This window comes from Megalops cyprinoides, chromosome 20 (assembly GCF_013368585.1).
Source record: "Megalops cyprinoides isolate fMegCyp1 chromosome 20, fMegCyp1.pri, whole genome shotgun sequence".
NCBI classification, from domain to species: Eukaryota; Metazoa; Chordata; class Actinopteri; order Elopiformes; family Megalopidae; genus Megalops; species Megalops cyprinoides.
This window is the reverse complement of record NC_050602.1, coordinates 19,127,731-19,146,634: the sequence shown is the minus strand read 5'-3', so window position 1 is coordinate 19,146,634 and position 18,904 is coordinate 19,127,731. Positions and strand designations below refer to the sequence as shown.

At 45.0% G+C, this 18,904-nt stretch overlaps 1 protein-coding gene across 4 annotated transcripts in view; it reads left to right on the top strand.

Moving 5' to 3' along the window:
- LOC118795325 (CUGBP Elav-like family member 5) overlaps nucleotides 1-18,904 on the top strand; it is a 127,582-nt gene that overhangs the window by 91,215 nt on the left and 17,463 nt on the right. For 2 of the 4 annotated variants that reach the window (XM_036553736.1, XM_036553734.1), the window contains exons 4-5: nucleotides 15,536-15,661; nucleotides 17,339-17,418. In XM_036553736.1, the coding sequence (XP_036409629.1) occupies nucleotides 15,536-15,661; nucleotides 17,339-17,418 (206 nt within the window). Of the gene's footprint in view, nucleotides 1-15,532; nucleotides 15,662-17,338; nucleotides 17,419-18,904 lie in introns of all 4 variants that reach the window. The other 2 variants (XM_036553735.1, XM_036553733.1) reach the window with 1 other exon arrangement.

The window sequence follows — 18,904 nt, the reverse complement described above, 5'->3', positions numbered from 1 at the left end:
AGGTAATCGGTTTTGGCTGATTTGATGGCCCCGTCTCTCTGCTGCTAAATGGTTAAAAGAGGCTGCCTCTGAAATTAAACACTGGCTCAAGCTGGAGCAAAACCCTCTCAGATCCTCCAGCAAGTCCATCAATTAGCTGCAGATGTGATCTGCATAGGAGATTTAAACCAACTTCCCCATGTCCGGGAGACAGCCAGTGATAGGAGAGCCAATTATCAATTTGCTTTTCAATGACATATATTCCTATGCTTAATATCTATTTGGACATTAATTTGTCTATTTTATTATTCTAAATATATGGTATATTTCCACCTCAGGATATAGTGCATTACCTTTAGAGTGAAACTGAAGTACCATGAATGCAGTGAGGCAGTAATATCTCTCATAACCAGAAGGTTGTAGCTAGGCATTGTTGTAGCTCCTTTCATGAACGTGCCTAACCTGAATTGCTTCATTAAATATCCAGCTCTATCAGTGGACGCTGTGTAAAGCTGTGGATGTCACCCACAAAAAAATTAGCCATAATAATGGAATGAAGGCTTATGGCCCCAGGAAAGGAGGCTTCTCTCTGATTGGCTGGAAGTTTTGGCTGTGTTTCAGTTTACTGTCAGAGTCGGTGACTTTACTGAAGGACTTTTCACCTTCAGACGCCTGAGACGGAACAAGGAGTGGATTTCTGTGACAGTGGTCAGTCAATCGCTCTGTCATTTCTTTTACGGCACAGTCTCAGACACACACACACACAGCCTCAGCCACCCCCCACTGACTGTTACAATGGGCGTAAAGAAAACCGCACACAGGCTTTATGCTGCAAAATGTCAAATCAATACATTGACATGTGAGAAATCTTAAAGGAGTAAGAAACCATAGGTGGCAGGACCGCATTCAGGCCATTGTATCCGCAGCAGCAAACTGAAAGCAATTGACTTCTGGGTATGGATTGGCCTGTGTGCAATTAAATCTAATTTAATTAACCTGGAGATAGCAGCAAAGAAAAGTTTGTGAATGGGTGATTAAATTCAATCAATGGGTTTTATAAAACTGGAAGACTCCTGGCACAGCTGATTTTGCGACTTTAAGGTGGCATACGGTAAGCACAATTAGGGCTCTCGTTAGGCCTACCAAACAGCTGCACTTTATTACAACAATCTTTCATTAAAGGTTTATGCGTTTATTACTGACCCTGAACTGTGCAAAGTCAAGAAATTGTGTGTGTGTGTGTGTGTGTGTGTGTGTGAGAGAGAGAGAGAGAGGACAGACAAAGGGGGAGACAGGAGGAAATAGGCGAGAGAATCACATTTTGGCCTGAACTTTAGTCACTTTACACATTAAATAATTCAATCCACAATAATAGAGAAAAATATAGTATCATATTTTGCAACATGAGATCAATCCAAAAAACATCCATTATAAAGGAGAGGAGTGTTATAGCTTTTACACAGTTGTATGAGTTCTGGTAGCTCAGATTTGGAAAGTAGATGTAAACAGTATTGCTTCTTGGTGCGTGCCCATCATTGCTGTAAAATCCCATATCTTCTTACCTCAACAAGGATTTTGGTTATTCTTGTAATATTTGAAATGTAATATAGTTCTGCTTTCAATCATTTCATGGTGAAAAATAATAAAGTCCTGATATATGTGCTCTAACAACTTTCATTTCCTGCTCTGACATTGCCATTTTTAGCTTGTCTCAGAAGGGCATTGGCCAGACAATGAAATTAGCTAGTTTTAAACCTTTTACCCCATGGATAATATGTTTGTTTAAAACAAGGCATTCTCAATAGAAAGGACCCTTCAAACTCAATGGAAAGCACAGGGCTGTGACAATAGAAAAAACACCCTGCTTCAGATCACCACAGTTCTTTCTCAGTGACCCTGAGCTGAGAGAGAGAGAGAGAGACAGAGAGAGAGAGAGAGAGAGAGAGAGAGAGAGAGAGAGAAAGAGACAGGTAGTGAAACAGAGATGGAGAAAGAGACAGAGAGAGAGAGACGGAGAGAAAGAGACAGGCAGTGAAACAGAGATGGAGAAAGAGACAGAGGGAGAGAGAAATGAAGCATTCACGGGTGTACATGACTTGTTTGTCAGGGGGAGGGGGGTCAGTGTTTGCCTGCTGAGCGGAGCGAGGGGGATTTTCACAGTCATAGAGCACATTTCGTTATAATTAGCTGAAATTTGTTCAGCCCCAATGCACTACAAGAGCCTGGGCGCTCAAACGAGCTGCTGTCCGGGGACGGCGTGTGCATATTGATGGAGTGGGGTTGGGTTTTGGAAGGTGGAGGGGAAGAGTACGTTGAACGAGCCCTTATGTTTGTGCTTTTCTGTTTGAAACTCTATCTTTATTAATATTAATCTTTAAGTTTAATAGAGTGATCTCTGGGCGGCTGAGTGAAGGGCAGCGGTGTAGCAGCCCCCCCCCCCAAGTCAATATTAATGTTTTATGGCTTTTTAAAAGACAAGCTAAATGAAATTATATTTGTGGCTAAAAGCAAAAGGGTAATAATAACATGCTCTGTTATTATAAATAGCGATGTGTTCTGGGAGGGTCCGGCCGGCCAAGCTGACAACAGGCTGAGAGGGTGAGAGGAGTCACTACAGGCAGGGCCTTAAGGGGGGGGGGGGGGGGGGGGGGTGATATTTGGGTAGGTTCTAAAAAGCAACAGAATGGGCTCAAATCCCCTCACAGCCACCTTTTCAAATACATAAATGGCCCCGCCTCCGCAGGCTCAGATTTAGGGGAGAAAGGTGCAGGCCTGGCTTACAGGGACGCTGTTCAGCCTCTCCGAACCCCATCGTTTACCACAGTGCATCTGCGCTTCTTTCTCACAACCACTTACTGCGGTTGTTTGCGAGCCCCACCCGAGGCTATTCATCACCCTGGAGACCAGGGCCTGGATTCCGTAAACATTTGCCCTTAACTTTGACTCGCAATTAAAAGCAAATGTTACTTTTTTTTCAATGCGAGCTCTTTTTTTTTTCATTGAATGCCAAACTGTGTTGGTGAAGGAAAAGAGTGGCACTTCCATTTAATTGTGAGTCAGAGTTAAGGAGAAATGCTGACTGAATCCAGGCTTAGGCACTGGGTTGGCTTTGGGATTCTGGTGATGCAGCTCTCAGTGGAACAATGCAGGGCCAGAACATTTAACATGTACCAGCTGAACTAGGATCTGTAACATATTGGGAGTGCTTTCTTTATCATTTTTTGGTCTTTTTCTTATCCATTTTCTTTATTGATCCCTGAAAACATAATGGAGAAACATGACCAGAACAGCGAGCTTGAAAGCCAAAAAAGCTTGCTTAAATTGTAGCTCTCAGTATTGACGTGAATTGACGTGAATGTGCTGTCAGAGTTAAATTAAGCCTCATCTTGGGATACTTATTTGGGCAGTATTTTTAATCTGTCATAAGTCAAAACATCACAGATGACATGCAGAAAATAATGGGGCTCACTCCCGGTCCTGGAGATTCACGACGCTGAACGCTTTGGAGATGCCTTTCAGTCCATCTAGTGACTGTAATTAATCGCCACAATGAGGACCAGAAACTCTTAATGTCCCTCCAACATAAAAGCGGACTATCGCAAAAGACACAGCAAGGCCGAGAACAGAGGGGTGATCAATCTGTGCACAAACACAATCACCTGTATGTGAATATGTTCACTGAGTGGGAATAACCTGACCCTGGTTCTGTTATGCTGATTTAATGACCTACATCTCTGCAGGGGGCACAGCATGGATGTCAGTGTGGTTTTCTGATTTCCCCCTTGTTCCTCACACTGGATGAGGAGAGAGTGTGGAGAAAGGCCCGGGGACCTGGGGACAGGGACGCACAATAGGGCACTAATAGCATGGGGGCCCGATACACTGTTTACATGGAATATGAGTGTCACAAACCATTCAGCCTAAGGGTACAAAATACTGAAATATTAGCTCATGGTCTCTTTTGTGTGTGGCCCAAATCTAAATGCATTTCATTCCCACCTTTGGGCTAGGGGACATCTGGAAGTGGTCTCCTTCAGCCTGTTGAGCTCTGGGGAGAGGGTGGCTTAGGGTGGGTAAAACGAAGAAGAGTAAGAAGATATTTCAAAAAAAAAAAAAAAAAATGCTGCAATTACCTCAACACAGATGCTGTGCTGACAATAACTAATGTAATCTTGGGGTTTATTGAAATGGATGTCTGTTCTTCTCGTTGGCGACGATTTGATTTTTGCTTCATGCCATGGATAAATGGATAAAATAGACTCTGGAATCGGTATGCGCCCAAAGATTAGCTCCCTAAATGAAAACCGCCACATCTCCGGAGTGCTCTGCCCCGCGCGACGTGTCTAATGTGATGGAGAAAAGTGTTTAGAAATCAAACCAATTATATGTGCGGTTTATTGCATCTCCCTCTTCCCATCCCTTTTTCTGTGCTTGTTTTATGTTATGTGGAATGTGTTCTGCATGGCAATCAGCTCGGCTTTCCACCGCGCAGTTATCTGTCACACCAGATACGGGCTCCACCAGCATGCCATCTGACTACGGCCCCTCAAAGCTGAAAGGCAGGAAATGACAGCACTTTGGGAGACAGGAGCCACGGTGTGCATACCAAGTGCTGCATGGATGACTCCGATGCGCGTGTGACACTTAAAAAAAAAAAAAAAACATTCCATTTGGAGTTCCTCTGACTCAGATTTTCACATTTCCAAAGTTTACATGTGAAGAATCCTGCATCAAGAACAAACACACACACACACACACACACACACACACACACACACACACACACACACACACACACAAAATGCAGATAATCCACCATCCATCAAAAGCGTGCATCATGGGAAGCACTCTTTGCGTGTTGCCGTGGTGAAATCCATTGTAACAGGGAAAGATTTTTCAATTATTCCCTGAAACAGAGGGAAGCCAGCGTGCCTGGGGTCTCAGAGGTTCCACAGAGGACACATTTTTCTGCAGTTTGATGGGGATTAAGTGATGTACCCACGCCTTTGAAGCCTCTATGTTCTTTGGAAGTGTCTCAGAAATGTAAATAAAACCACTTTTTTCTACAGAAATGGAACTGTCTCCTCTTAGTGGGAAAGTGTCTCTTTCACACATCAGAACTTCAATGGCTCTCACACTTCAGTTCCAAATCTTTTTTTTTTTTTTTTAATCTACGTAACGTTTGATGCAGGGGTATCTGGAGTGGGTATCTTTCACCACAACAGATGGGCTAAGGGCTAAAGGCTAAAGGCTGATTTGGAGATGAAAGGTTAGGAGCTGTGTAATGCACTGCTACACTTACTCGGACCACAGCACAGGAGTTTTCTGCATTCTGTTGCCTTCTGATTGGCTGACTGGCTCACAGCTGCTACCTTTGTCATGGTCTGTCAATGGCTGGTGGTCTGGAGATTCCGACGCTCTCTATTGGTATGGGCACCATACGTCAGAGGTCTGTTAGAATCCAAGAGTGGTTCTCATTACTTTTATTTTTTCCCCTAATACATTTCGGCATTTAACTTAAAAACAGAGTGGTAGCATACAAAGATCCATGATCTATTGTTCATTTTCTCTCATATAAAACTGATTTCAGACATTTTAAATGTGTTTGGTACATTCATATGAAAAAGACTGAAATGATTATAGAAGATTTGGATTGCTGATGCAGCTTTGTTTCTGGTGGTTAAAGACTGGTGTTTCTATGCAAGGCAGTACAGGCTTGGGTAAAGGAGAGAAGTTTTGTGAAGGGAAATTTTTTGTTTCCAGCTCAGGAACAGCAGGAATGCTTTTTCTGTAGACTATCCAAAGTCATGAGAGAAGCGATTTGTCACCTCTGCCTGCGTGAATGTGGAGATTATGAAAATAACATTTTCCTCACTTTTCAGCTTTCCTTTTAATCACTGCTATTATGGTTACCTTTAGCTTTTTTCTTTACCATAATAATCATACCTCATGTCTGGGTAAAAAGGCTATGGAAATGAGGCAGAATCTGAGAGTGAAATATGTGTGAGATGGATTCATAAAATGAAACTGACAGGGAGGAACTTGGCACCAGCTGCCCCACCCCCATCTAGCCCACAGCGCCCCCTGGTGATAGATCCTGAAGAGGGCCAGCGACTAAATGGGTGTAAAGGGCTGAGAATATCATCATCCATAAGCACTAGTATGACTGTGGTCCAGGCCCTGCCACCTGTGTACAGCATATACTGTACTATGTCTTGTAGTGTTTGGCATCAATGTGTGATATGTTACTGTACTCTGTCTTTATGTAGTGTACAGTACATAGTATGTAACATACAATTTGTAGTGTACAGTGGCAGTACTGGAGTGAATGTGTGCAAATCACAGGGGATTACACAGATGGGGGTTTTATTTGAGTGGGACATGATATGACCGTTTGAATCAGGTGTTCGGGGAGTGTTGTTTTGTGACGTTCTGCAGATGGTGTTTTGTTGACACACAGTGATGGACAGAGATTGCCGTGGAGATGGTTTCCATTTCGGTGCTAGGTAGCCCTTACCCCTGGTGCTTTGATTTTAGTGGTTAGTGCAGGTCACAGGCAGGAAGCTGAAACTGACAATGCTAGAAAATTGGGCCCAATCATTTATTTATTTTTTCCACAGAATTTATGTATTTATGTCCTTATTCATAAATCATTTTGCGCACAGCAAAGCCACTAATGGGAACAGGCATCACTGTCAAGATGTGTTTTAATGAACAGTCTGAATATGACTGACATTAATAACCAAGGTTACCTCCAACCCTGTGCTTCTAAAGCGTATCCTTATGCATGCATTACGGCATATTTTTTACTTGATTTTTTTTTTTGGACTGAAGCTCATGGGGATACAACTACAGAGCTAGTGTGGAATAAAATAGGAAAAAGACCCAGAAAAATATACAGACAACAACTGAAATGCTGGATATCTTTTTAACCCTTTCTACAGTGATCCAGTGATAGAGGGCTGGATTTCATCTTTTATTGTTTACTAAATGCTATATTTCGGAGTAAGATATGTATGTATGTATGTATGTATGTATGTGTGTGTGTGTGTGTGTGTGTGTGTGTGTGTGTATGTGTTGGGGGGGGGGGGGGGGGGGGGATGAGGATTTTTTGTGAAAGAGGAGGATGAGAGGATCTCTCTTGAATTGTAAGCATGAATATTTAATTCCAGCTTTTTTTTAACACCTCCCCTGACACAGCGCAGTACTGTACAGTAGTTTGATGTGCAGTGCTTTGGTGGTGTAGCATTTGTGATTCTGTTTTTAGTTTCTAGGACAGAGCTGGCAAGAGTTTCCTCCCCCCCCCCCCCCCCCCCCAGGGACTTGAGTTACTACTACGGCCCTCTTAATTAATTAATGAATTAATTAGGGAGCTCTGGTGAATAATTGGACAGTGTGAACACTCCGTAAGCAGAAGGTGTTTCTTTCCTGCCTGTGCTCATGCTGAATGTGAGAGTTCCTCTTTCCTCACATTATAGTGAGGAGAATTCTATTTGGGGTTTTAATGTACAAAATTAGGAGCAGTATGAGCAGCACACAGAAACACACACCTACACAGACACACACACCATATACACACACCTTAATGCAAAATAAGGAAGTGTAGCCTAAGATGCTCCTCGTTCCATCTTTTTCTTCCTGTACTGTACAGCAGCCGGGGTCTGTACGATGCTCTTATTCCCAGGACAGCCATAATTGACAGCTGTGTACAATAAGTAATCAGCAGCAGTCCGGCTACCCTTTGAAATGATGAACTGACTAAACTAATTTCCCATAATCCCTCAAATCACCAAGCCTGCGCTGACACCGCCAATTGATATTTGAAATGCAGCCGTCCTCGGCTCCAGTGTCCCCCAGTCATTTTAATATTGCACAAACCCTTTCAGAAAAAAACTGGCGCCATTGTCACTGAACCGCTGACAGAGCTTAGCGAAGATTAAAACTTTTTCATTCTCTCCCTCCTGTAGCCCTGCACTTACGCTGAAATGGTGATTGATTCATTACTGAGGGCAACTCTTGAGTTCCGCTTTACAATCCAGCATTTCCTCATAAAAGTGAATACCTTAAGAGGTTTACCAGCCCCAAATCCGTGCTTACTGTTGATTTTAACTTTTCTGCCTTAAGTAAACACAGAATCCAATCCGTGCAAAAAATGAGTATTCCTCTGCTCTTACAGGAACAGACAGGAGAGATCACAGGATCACAGGAGACAGCCACCTTGATTCACAAGTGATGATTAATATTTTTAATGAGGTTTTTAGTCAGCATAAACCTCACAGCTTCTATCGTGCACTCAACAGTGTAAAAAATCTACAGGACTACTGTATGCATTATAATTTGTAGTAATATATCTGGGTTTATAAATATGAAGAATCTGGTCAGGAAAAATTCTGGAAATAGTCTGGAATCAGAGTTTTCCATCTTTTCCCCCATGTCATCTTTTAACGGTTTTTATAGCCTCCCCTATTACAAGCTCTTGCACCTCACGGGTTCGTGTATTCTGTTAGAAAGTAGACACAGCACAGGGGGAGACCAGCAAGGTTTGGAACCCTGCAACGCCCGTCCATCAGCTCAGCAAGAAGGAGACAGCCTGAACAGGGGTTCCCTGCAGAGTCTTCCTGTGTCGGGACCCACACTTCCCGTTTCCTGCCTGGGTTCACTGAGCTGTTGGTTTCATGTGCTGACCACTTATCCATATTTGTATCTTTATGCCTGTCTGGCTGTCTGTCCGTCCGTCTATCAGTCGGTCGGTCTGTCTGTCTGCATCTCTTTCTCCCTCCATTTCACTCCACACACAGGGTCTTGCCTTGCAGAGGTGAGCGGGAGTGTGTGAGAGGAGTACTGTGTGTGTTGGTGCATGTCTCGTGTGCGTTCTCAGCGTGCTGCACTTTTACATGGTGAGCACTACAATGCATAGGCACTCCAGGGCCTGGCTCTTACTCATGGTGAGAGCGCCAGTGCTCCAAGCAAAGGCGAGAGGAAACAAATGCGTGAGATGCTTAGCCGTTAACACACTTCATCCACCTCCTGCTTCCCTTGGGTGTAACTACGGTGTAACTACAGGGTTTCATTCTGAAATGGCTTCACAAGCTTTCCCCCAAAACAGCACCTTTATCACGGTACAGCAGTGGTGGGATAGAGAACAAAACCAAAAAACAAAGTAGATCTTGAATATTGCTAGGAAGTTTTGTGAATAATGGTGACAGTGTAAAGAAAACTAGATGGGAGTATAATGAGAGTGCTGTGAGTGATGGGAACATAAAGACTCACTGATTCTTTTCCCCATATATAGGTAGTTAGTTCATTAGATATTGAGCGAAACGTCTCAGACATGAAAACAAATGTGTCCGTTGACGGACTGGTAGGCCCAGGGGAAGGGCGGTGGCTCCTGGCTCTCTCTCCTCCCTCTCCCTGTAATCTGATTTTAATAAGCAGACCATGCGCAGGGAGCTCCCCTCTGAACTGAAACAATCACCACGGCGACCGTGGAAAATAACTGCCAATGCAACAGGCCCGGACTCAGCAGGTGGGGCGGTTATTTATAGTGGGGGGGGGAGGGTCCTGAATATTCTCAGGGACACCCTGACTGGCCGGCTGAGCTGTCTGTCTTCTCCTCTACAGCGTGAAGGTGGGAGAGGGGGGAGAGAGGCTTTGGCTGTGGGTGGATGTCAAAGTCAGGAGGACTGTAAACACTTAAAGGGAGTGCCTGTCCTAATTGGTCTTCATGTCAGGGGTGGTTGGATGCAGTGTGGTACGCTCCATGTTCATCGATTTATCCTCTGAAGCCCGTGGAGTGTAGGCCTCTGCCCCCTTGCACTGCAACCTGTGAATGCAGCATCCAGACAGCAACAGTGTGAAATGTTTTGCAGTCGAGAAGACTGAGAATTCAGAAATTGAGTTAAAAATGGAATTCCAAAAATGCTCTCTGACGTACTGTTTGGAATTTGTGTCTATTTATTAATTTTTACATTTGTTGATTTGACATAATCCAGCAGTTTTTCCACTGATAAAAAAACCACAGTTTAAAACTAAAACTGCAGTTTTAGACATGAATATTATAACTAACATAAATGACTGCATGAATATGGACTAAGAGGGTTAAATAATTATGGGAGTTGGAGTGTATGCAACTGGAACTTCTGCAGTAGATATTAAACCCGCCCCCACTGAGGTCTTGAGCAGATCCCGCCTGCTCGCCCACCACACCCCCGCACCGGTACGGGTTCTGTTTTTGCTTGGTGTGACCTCTGAGTCTCTTTCATCCATCACCCTCAGGATCTACAACAATCCCAGCTTTCTCCTACACAAGGCTGCGCTGATAATCCGCTTAGACTTCCTCACTTCTGCCAGCTTATACCTCTCTCTTTCACCTCAGCCTCGCGCTCTCTCTCTCTCTCTCCCTCTTCCCCCCCCCTCCATCTTGAATTGTATCTGTCTGTCCATCACCTCTCCTTTCCATCTCTCCCATATAGCCTCTCACTCGCCCTCCATCATGCATTTGACAGACATACTTATGAACCAAGAGGATGGGAAAGTATCCCAGCCTTAGATGGAGGTGAAAATCTTGTGCACTGAGCTGCCCGTTGCCTGTTTGGGTCGCCGCTTTGATGAAGTGTACTTTCTCTTGCCGTAGCAGGCTTCCTCCACTGAACAAAAAAGGCTAATTGCAGGAGAGCCACTTCTGCATGAAGCCGGCTTGCTAGCGTTCAGGAGTCAGGGAGAAGTGCAGAAGAGAGAGGGGTTGAGTCAGGAGGAAGGGGGAAGGGCGGAGTCAGGGAAAGTGGATAGACTTGGAGATGGAAGGGGTATCTGCCTCAGTTTTCAGGAACATAATTAGGAAACTGGGTATAAGGTTGTATTCTGCCAGAGGGCAAGGGGCGTAGGTGTGCATATGGATGGTAGGGGACATGTCCCTACCAATATTTGAACGAACTCATTCGCATTATCTTTGGAGTGAACTCACATTAGATAATTCCGATTGTTGTGTCCCTACCAATGTTGAGACCAAACCTACACCCTTGCCAGAGGGTAACGATACATACCTCAAAGGGTTAAATAGTATGCACATATGCATGTACATTCTCGAAACTGATGCCAAGTAAAAAAAAAAAAAAAGAGAAAATGGCATTCTGAAAGCACGCAGTATAAATAGCACTGCAACAGCACGTGAGTTTATATATATGGCATGTAAAGAGGTTGCACAGCACTTTTAGGATTTATGTGTGGCAGAGTAATGCACCGAAGCCTGTGAGAAGCACCGGAGCGATATTTCATGTTTTTTTATCATACTGAGTGTAGATATGCAGGCGTGTAAACGCAGCCGGTAAGCACAGCAGTCTTTCTTTGTCTGCGTCTTTCTTTGCTGCCTCTCTGGGTAAGCGCATGTACAGTAAGCACCGTGGGATTCGCCGGCTCTCCCTGCTAACACGGGAGGGTTTGGCGGCGCGATCTGGAGCCGTGCGCTGAGAGCAGGCCGCAGCCGGTTGACGGCGCGCTCAAGGCTACCAGCGCGGCCCCTCTCTGAGATGTGTGGGCAGGACATTAAAGCCGGTCGATGCAGTTCATAAATAAAACGAGCCCGGCGCAAAGGAGAATCTGATGAACTCTCCTGTCATCAGGCAGAGCAGAGAGAATATCTGATCACAGTGCGTGTAATCCAGCTGCAACACTGGGCAACACCGGCCCCTCCAGCTGCCAGAAGCCCTGCCGTGAGATCCCTCGGCCGTGGCCGTTTGATTAGTGCCTCTGATCTGCGCTGCCACCTACAGGCCGGGTGTAAATTAAACAGGTGATGCAACAGCCTGTGCAGCATCTCTCTTTCTTCAGCAGGGGGGTTGGTCAAAGCGGTGCTGCCTCTGTGTGTGTCTACTGGGGCATGTGCGGTATCTGTATGCACATGCATATGTATGTATGTGTGGGTGCGCTTGTGTATGTATGTGCGTGCATACATACATATGCATGTGTGTGCATGCTTGTATGGCAGTGAATGGGTGAGCTCTGTAGTGGCTGTCGGCCGCTGTGCATTCTGACATACTAATAAGCTAAGTGTGGAGACAGTGGGGTTGCAGCACCCATCTGGAGTGCTTACTGAGGGGGTTTTACTAAGATATATCACCAAGCACAAAGCAGAGCACACACACACAGCTTCCTGTGTGTGCTAGGACGGATACTAGCTGTAGAATGAGACTGAAAGACTACATTCCAGAAGGTTTTGCAGCTTTCTTTGAACCACTGACATTAGGTAACCAGGGAGGCAGGCTGACCTGGTTCACTTAAGACAATGATGAGTTGAATCAGGTGGTTAGGTGCCCAACTAGAATGGAGCCCTGGGGTTGAGTCGTCCTGCAGATGCTGTGATCCCTCCAGGACCAGAGCCAAGTAGCCTTCAAGACAACGCATGAAGGTCAGATAATTCCTAACAGAGGACAAAGTGCCAACTTTGTTCTGAATCCAGACAGGTGCCGGGCTATTGACATGTTAGACCCCGACAGTGAGATCTACAGTATCTGTACTGTGGTCATTCTGAAAAGTACAGGCACAGCACGAACCCTTTTTCCACTTTCCCTTCACCCCCTCGAGGTAAATCAGCCCAACCACCCCCCCACCCCTTTAAATAGGAGTTGCTTCACCAGAGACCCCCCCCACCCCGTTCTCCCCACCCCCGCAAGCCCTGTAAGCATGAAGCATGTAAAAGCGTGATCACACAGGCCCCCCTGGCCTCCTCACCCACACAGAGCAACTCTGCCAACCCCCTCCCCTCCTCTGGAGCCTCTGGAGTACAGTCAGTCTGACAGTTTAAAAAAAAGGGGCCAAAATAACTGGAACAGGATGAGATGCTGATCTGGGAGCCGGGGCTACACCTGTGCTCCTCATGGCATGGAGTTATGTAGCCAGGTGTAATTTTTCCCCTCCCCTTTCAGATTTAGTTATGCACATAATGACTCACAAATATGGTAGCGTTTCTATTAAAAGCGCATTACATAAGAGCCGGTTGGTGTTCGGCATTTCAGTCCGCTGTTGCAATTCCTGAGCCCTGACAGCAAAAATAAAGAGAGGTCATTAATCAGGGAGTCTACGTGCACCGTGTTCCTTCCTGGCTTCGGCTTAAGGAGTTCCAGGTTTCTGTTGGAGTTGATGAGGAGCTAAGCCTTTCCGGTGAAGAGATTTTTCAACGTACAGAATTTAGAGGCTCATATCTTGTCACTGTGAAGAATGTGAACGGACAGCTAGCCTTGCCTAACCTTCCTCATCTCTACATCTCCAGTTTCTTTTCATCAGAGCAAAAGGGGTAGTGGCTGATCACATTCAGGTTCCTTGACTGGAAGTGATTATTTTGAAACATAATTAAGGATTTGTTATTAAGACATTGCTAATGATTTGTCCGTATCTCTGTGGCTGATGGCCGAATCGAATCTGCGCCTCTACAGGCAAACAGGAGCCTGCCACACATGGCTCCCAGGCTGCTGGATGAGTGGTTGTCACGGCAACCCTCTCTCTGTCTCTCTCTCTCTCTATATCACACTCTTTCTGCCGATTTCTCTCTCGCTCTGTCTCTCTCTCTCTGTCAATCTCTCTTCCTCTCTGTCCGTTTCTCTCTCTTCCTCTCTCTCCTTCTTTCATGTGTATGCTTGTTAACATGAGCTGAGGAGATGAGCAGGGTCCTTGATTTCTGCCGCTTGCAAGCCGATGAATTACCACGCACCGCTCGGTCTGCTGCTGCCATGCTGCCACACACACACACACACACACACACACAAACAAACACACACACACACATGCACATATAAACACACACACACACACACACAAACAAACAAACACACACACGCACATATAAACACACACACACATACACTAACACACACACACAGCCTCCTCTCCACCCTTTACTAAAACAAATAAGCACGAATGGGAAATCACATTAGCACAGCCTGTCTGTCTCCAACAGACCTCACTCCGGTGCTTGTGTCAACATCTGCTTGCAATATCTGGCATAATACACATATCCATGTTGTTAAACAAGCCTTAATGCCATTTGGACAAGTAAGCAAGCAACAAGTGTCATGTCTGATGACCTGTGTTTCGCGGTGTTGAGTGAGAAAGTACCAAAGGATTCCAGTCCTGCTAAACAGAGAATATTTTACCTTTGTACATCGAGTATGCTAAACTGCAGTCATGTGAAGCTGTACAGATCGGACTGCAAACTAGAAGGTTGCAGGTTTGATTTCCTGGCGAGGCAATTCTGCTCTGCTCTTGAGCCAGGTGCTGCTGAATTACTTCAGCTAACACACAGATGGATAAAATGAATGTTGTGCCCTGATTAAGGAGCCAGCCCTGCAGTCTTGTTTCAGAGAGCCATGTATAATGTTTTAGTACTGTACACTGCAGTCCTGATTCCGCAGGGCTGCTTCATGATTGGTATGAGGCAATGCCGATTGGTCAGTTAACCAACCAAATATGGGGAACCATTTTTGTGTTAAAAGACCTACATCAGATGAAATGTGTATGGTAGCAGGGTGTGTGTGTGTTGGGGGTTGTGGGGTGTATGTGATTAAAAATTAGTTTTCTCCCTCCAGCTACATACTGTAACACGCCCAAGCAAAACACAGACACATTTTGGCCTTTTGCTTTACAGTTCAGTGCATCCTCATTGCTGATAAATGCTCTCCCATCCACTGTGACCGATGTCACATTGAATGTGTTTATGTTTGATGCGCACCCTCTGATCCTGTCACTAACAATAGAGCATGCTTGGGGGTTGTGTTTGTGTGTGTGTGTGTGTGTTGGGGGGTGACACTGCTGATCAGTAGAGAAGTGCATCATGGGAATGAGGTGGGGTGAGGAGGGTGGCCTGAGGCCTCGCGTTCAGAATGTGTGCTCCAGTAACTGGGATATGTCCTTCGGGGTTACCCACAGTACGCGAAGCTTGGATTTAACATGGCGTGTTACCTGCTTTAAAGTTACACGTGACAGCTCTGTGATGCAGCACCGGGGTTATTCACTCGCTTGACACGCGAGGGATGTGTTTGTTCGAGGACTTTAGCGAGATTGTTTAGCGTATATTGAAAACACTGGATCAGCAGCAATAGAGCAGAGTTTGTGGAAAAATTATTCAGAAACTAGCAGGCTATATGCACAGATATTGCAGGTCAGCAGTTGCGGTCTAGCGTGAATGCCTACAGCTTGTTCTGTATCACAGAGAGAACACTGCTTCTCTCATCAACCTGCCTTTTACCATTATCTGTGGGAGTGAGCACTTGCAGTGCCCCAGGTCTGCCCAGGACTGAAATATAAGTGAACAAACCCAATTATCCCAGAAATTAAAATCAGCAGCGCTAGTTACAGGGACAAGGCTTCTGTGACTCCGCTCCACGAGCAAAATGGAGCAGATGAACGCTGGCACCATTAAGCCTACACTTTACAGTCACTGAGCAGAACTTGACTTAAAAGATAACTTGATTTTTTTTTTTTTTTTTTAAATATGAAGTGTTAATAGAAGAATATTGAGGAGGGCGGTGTTCTAGTTTAACCCCTTGTCTGTGTTTCGTTCCAGAAGACAGGAAGCTGTTTGTGGGAATGCTGAACAAACAGCAGACCGAGGAGGACATGTACCGCCTTTTTGAGCCCTATGGAGTCATCGAAGAGTGCACCGTACTAAGAGGTCCTGACGGAAACAGCAAGGGTGAGTTCCACTTCATGGGGTCACCACAAGCGCATTACTCTCGTCTTCTGCATCAACAAACTGTTACTGTTTTTCTTTCAGTGATGTGATTTTTCTTTGTAAGACCATAGACATTTGTCAGAGTTTATACTGACATGTAGCTATAACAATGAGTGGTACTGCCAATATTGTACATTTATTTAAATGCATTTGACAATGACTACGGTCATGATGATTTCCTGTTTTTGGCACAGTATAATTCTTCAGTATTTGAAATGTTTTCTGGACAGCTCAACAGCTTTCCTGAGGATTGTCACCACTTCAGTGCATGAAATGATCCCCAAAATCCCTTTTTATCACATTTCCTTTATTCAGAAACTGCTCTCAATAGCACCTGGAGAGCACTTGGGCCTCCAGAGCTCGCTGTTAAGGGCCTTATTTTATGAATATGATGAGAAATCTCTGGAACTACTCCAGGGGAAAAGAACACTCATTCTATCTGTCAGAGCAATGATCTGGCCCTGTCATGGTTGACTTATAAAGCACCTCTGGTTGGTCTATGGCACATTAAAACTCAGGGAAAGTGTCTTGTTGGACGTGTCGAGAACTTAAAATTGACTCCAGCTGATCACTTTACCTGGGGTTCATTTTCAAATGTGTGTGGAATTTTTTCCTTCAACGGCTTGACTAAGTAATACCAGGCTCCATATCACTGCACCCTCAAGACAACAAAACCCAATTTCACTGGACATGTGACGGAGTCAAACTTCATTTCATTGGTCCTGAAGGGCATCAGGCAGCCGGTAGACAATGTCAATATCACCTGACACGCAGCATAACACAGCGGGAGCGTTCAGCTTTCATGTCGCGTACAAGACAAATTTCCCAGACAGTCCTTATGAAAATTGCTGTGGAATTATTTCAGTGACTGAGGCCCCAGTGTGGCTGTTTGCTTGAAGGTCGTACGAGGTCACGCATTAGTCAACAGAAGGAAATGGATGTCAGAGCAGTTCCAGCAATTTGTTAAAAAATACATGCCTTTTTAGCTGGGACACGCTGTAATCTAACCGTACATCACACTGTTGTGCGAGTTTGGCTTTGTTCAAAATAGTCTGTTTTTTTTTCCACACAGATATTTGAGTGACAGTGTTAGGATTAAAGTACATATTGAAAAAATAATGTGGATTTTTTTTAACAAAAGAGATTTGAAATTGGCCTCAGTTCATTTCGTATATAAAAGACATGAGGATAAGAGCTTGGCCTCATAAGATGCTGTTCTTATCTAATCTTATCTATATCCACTGCTCTGGCAAGGCAGATTTATGTTAAAGAAACGTTGAGAAATGCTGGTGAATTTAGCCGATATCAATCAAAGGGCATTTGTTTGAACCCGCATAGCTGAACACCCTGCTTGTGAGATTCATCAGTGTTATCTGTGAAAGAGCCAGTATGTTCTGAGGCCCTTTTCACACCCTTGACTTCTCCTCTCACTGTTTAATAAAGCTGTGTGTGTGTATAGTACTGTCTGCGTTTGTATGCACATATATGTGCGTGTGTGTGTGTGTGCATGTTTATATAACTGTGCATATACACTGTGTGTGTTTGTATGTACTGTTTGTGTGGGTGTGCGCGTATATGTACTGAGTGTGTGCACTTGTGTTCTTCTGTGTATATACTGTATGTGTGTGTCTTTTCCAGGCTGCGCCTTTGTAAAGTTCTCCACACACGCCGAAGCCCAGTCTGCGATCAGCGCTCTGCACGGCAGCCAGACCATGCCAGTGAGTACTCCTCCCCACACACACACACACACACACACACACACACACACAGAAACACACGTCAGATCCGGTCAGTTCCGTTACATGATTAAGGGTGATCTTGGAGCCATTGACTGAGGAGCTCTGAAAAGGAGCTCAGCTTTTTCTCTCTCTATGCAAGTTCTTTCCTCACTGCTCTCTGCCTCCCTAACTGCAGTCCTGTCTTCCTCTCCTCTCTTTCTGTCTTTTCTCTCCTTTACTTCTTCATACTCTTGGTGTCCCTGAACCCTGTAGAGGCTTTTTCTCCACCCAAAAGCAGTCCCCCACTGCTTTACAAAGAGTGGATCAGGACTGGAGAAAGGTCTTTATTTTGGTTATGTAACATCATTCTAATATTCCCTAGTTAATATCAGACTTCGGTGGGAGCCACTGCAGACAAGACCATAAAAACCCATCCTGAAAATACCCATATTACGGCTTACCCCAGGAAAGAAATATAATCTGCAGTCCGAGGATGGCAGCATCACGATATTTCACGCAATGTGATTCTGCGCACGTGATAATCGTTTTTATTTCCATTTATGCATATCCTGCCTATTACTGGCATTTCCAGAAAACTGTCCTCTTTTGCCTCTGAGGTGCAGATCCCGGGGTAATTTCCATGATAAACAGGCTTCCTCTAATAAATTCATATGTTATTCCACACAGGAGGCGTCGCTTATTAAGACGCTCTCATTCAGCGGCTGATGCAGCCGTAAGGCAGCATATATCATTATTCTGTAGAACACCGGCAGTGTCATGCAAATGAATATTAACAAATAAATAATAAAAAGAGCAGCGCAGGGCCGCTCAGGCCGGCTGTAATAGGACCAAACAAAGGCCCGTCTGAGAGCCTCGGTTCTGCACAGACCTTTGATCCGCTGCAGGTTCTGGGGGGGGGCGTGGGCTCGTATCCAAGGGCGCTGGCAGGATGAGCTTGTTACCTGGCTCTGCTGTAATGCACAAAGGCAGACCTGTGAAGTGACGGCGGTACCCCCCGCGTATCTTCAGCGCACAGTCGCACTGGGAGAGACACCATCCAGCCCTGCAGTGGGAACTTCATTATAGAGAGTCTATGTTCTTACGATCCGGCTGTTTTTCCAGTCATTCTTTTTTGGCTTTGTTAAGCCAGGATGTGGCTGGGAAAAGCCTACACCAGGTTTACAGAACATAGGAATACCAGAACAGGCCATTCAGCCCAGCTAAGCCAGTCATTTAGCCTACAGCCTAGAGTGTATCTAGGACTGTCAAGCCAGCTCTTGAGCACTGTTCAAGGAACTTTACTTCAACCATAAATCCTGATAAGCCACTCCATGCATTAATAACCATCCCTGTGAAGAAAACACTTCCTAGTCTGTGTGAAATTTCCTTCCTAGCGTCTGTCATTTCCACCCAGTTAGGAAAGGGTAGTGAGAAAGAAAGGGGCACAAAAAGAGTGTGGCAACGCAGGAACACAGTGTGTCACACC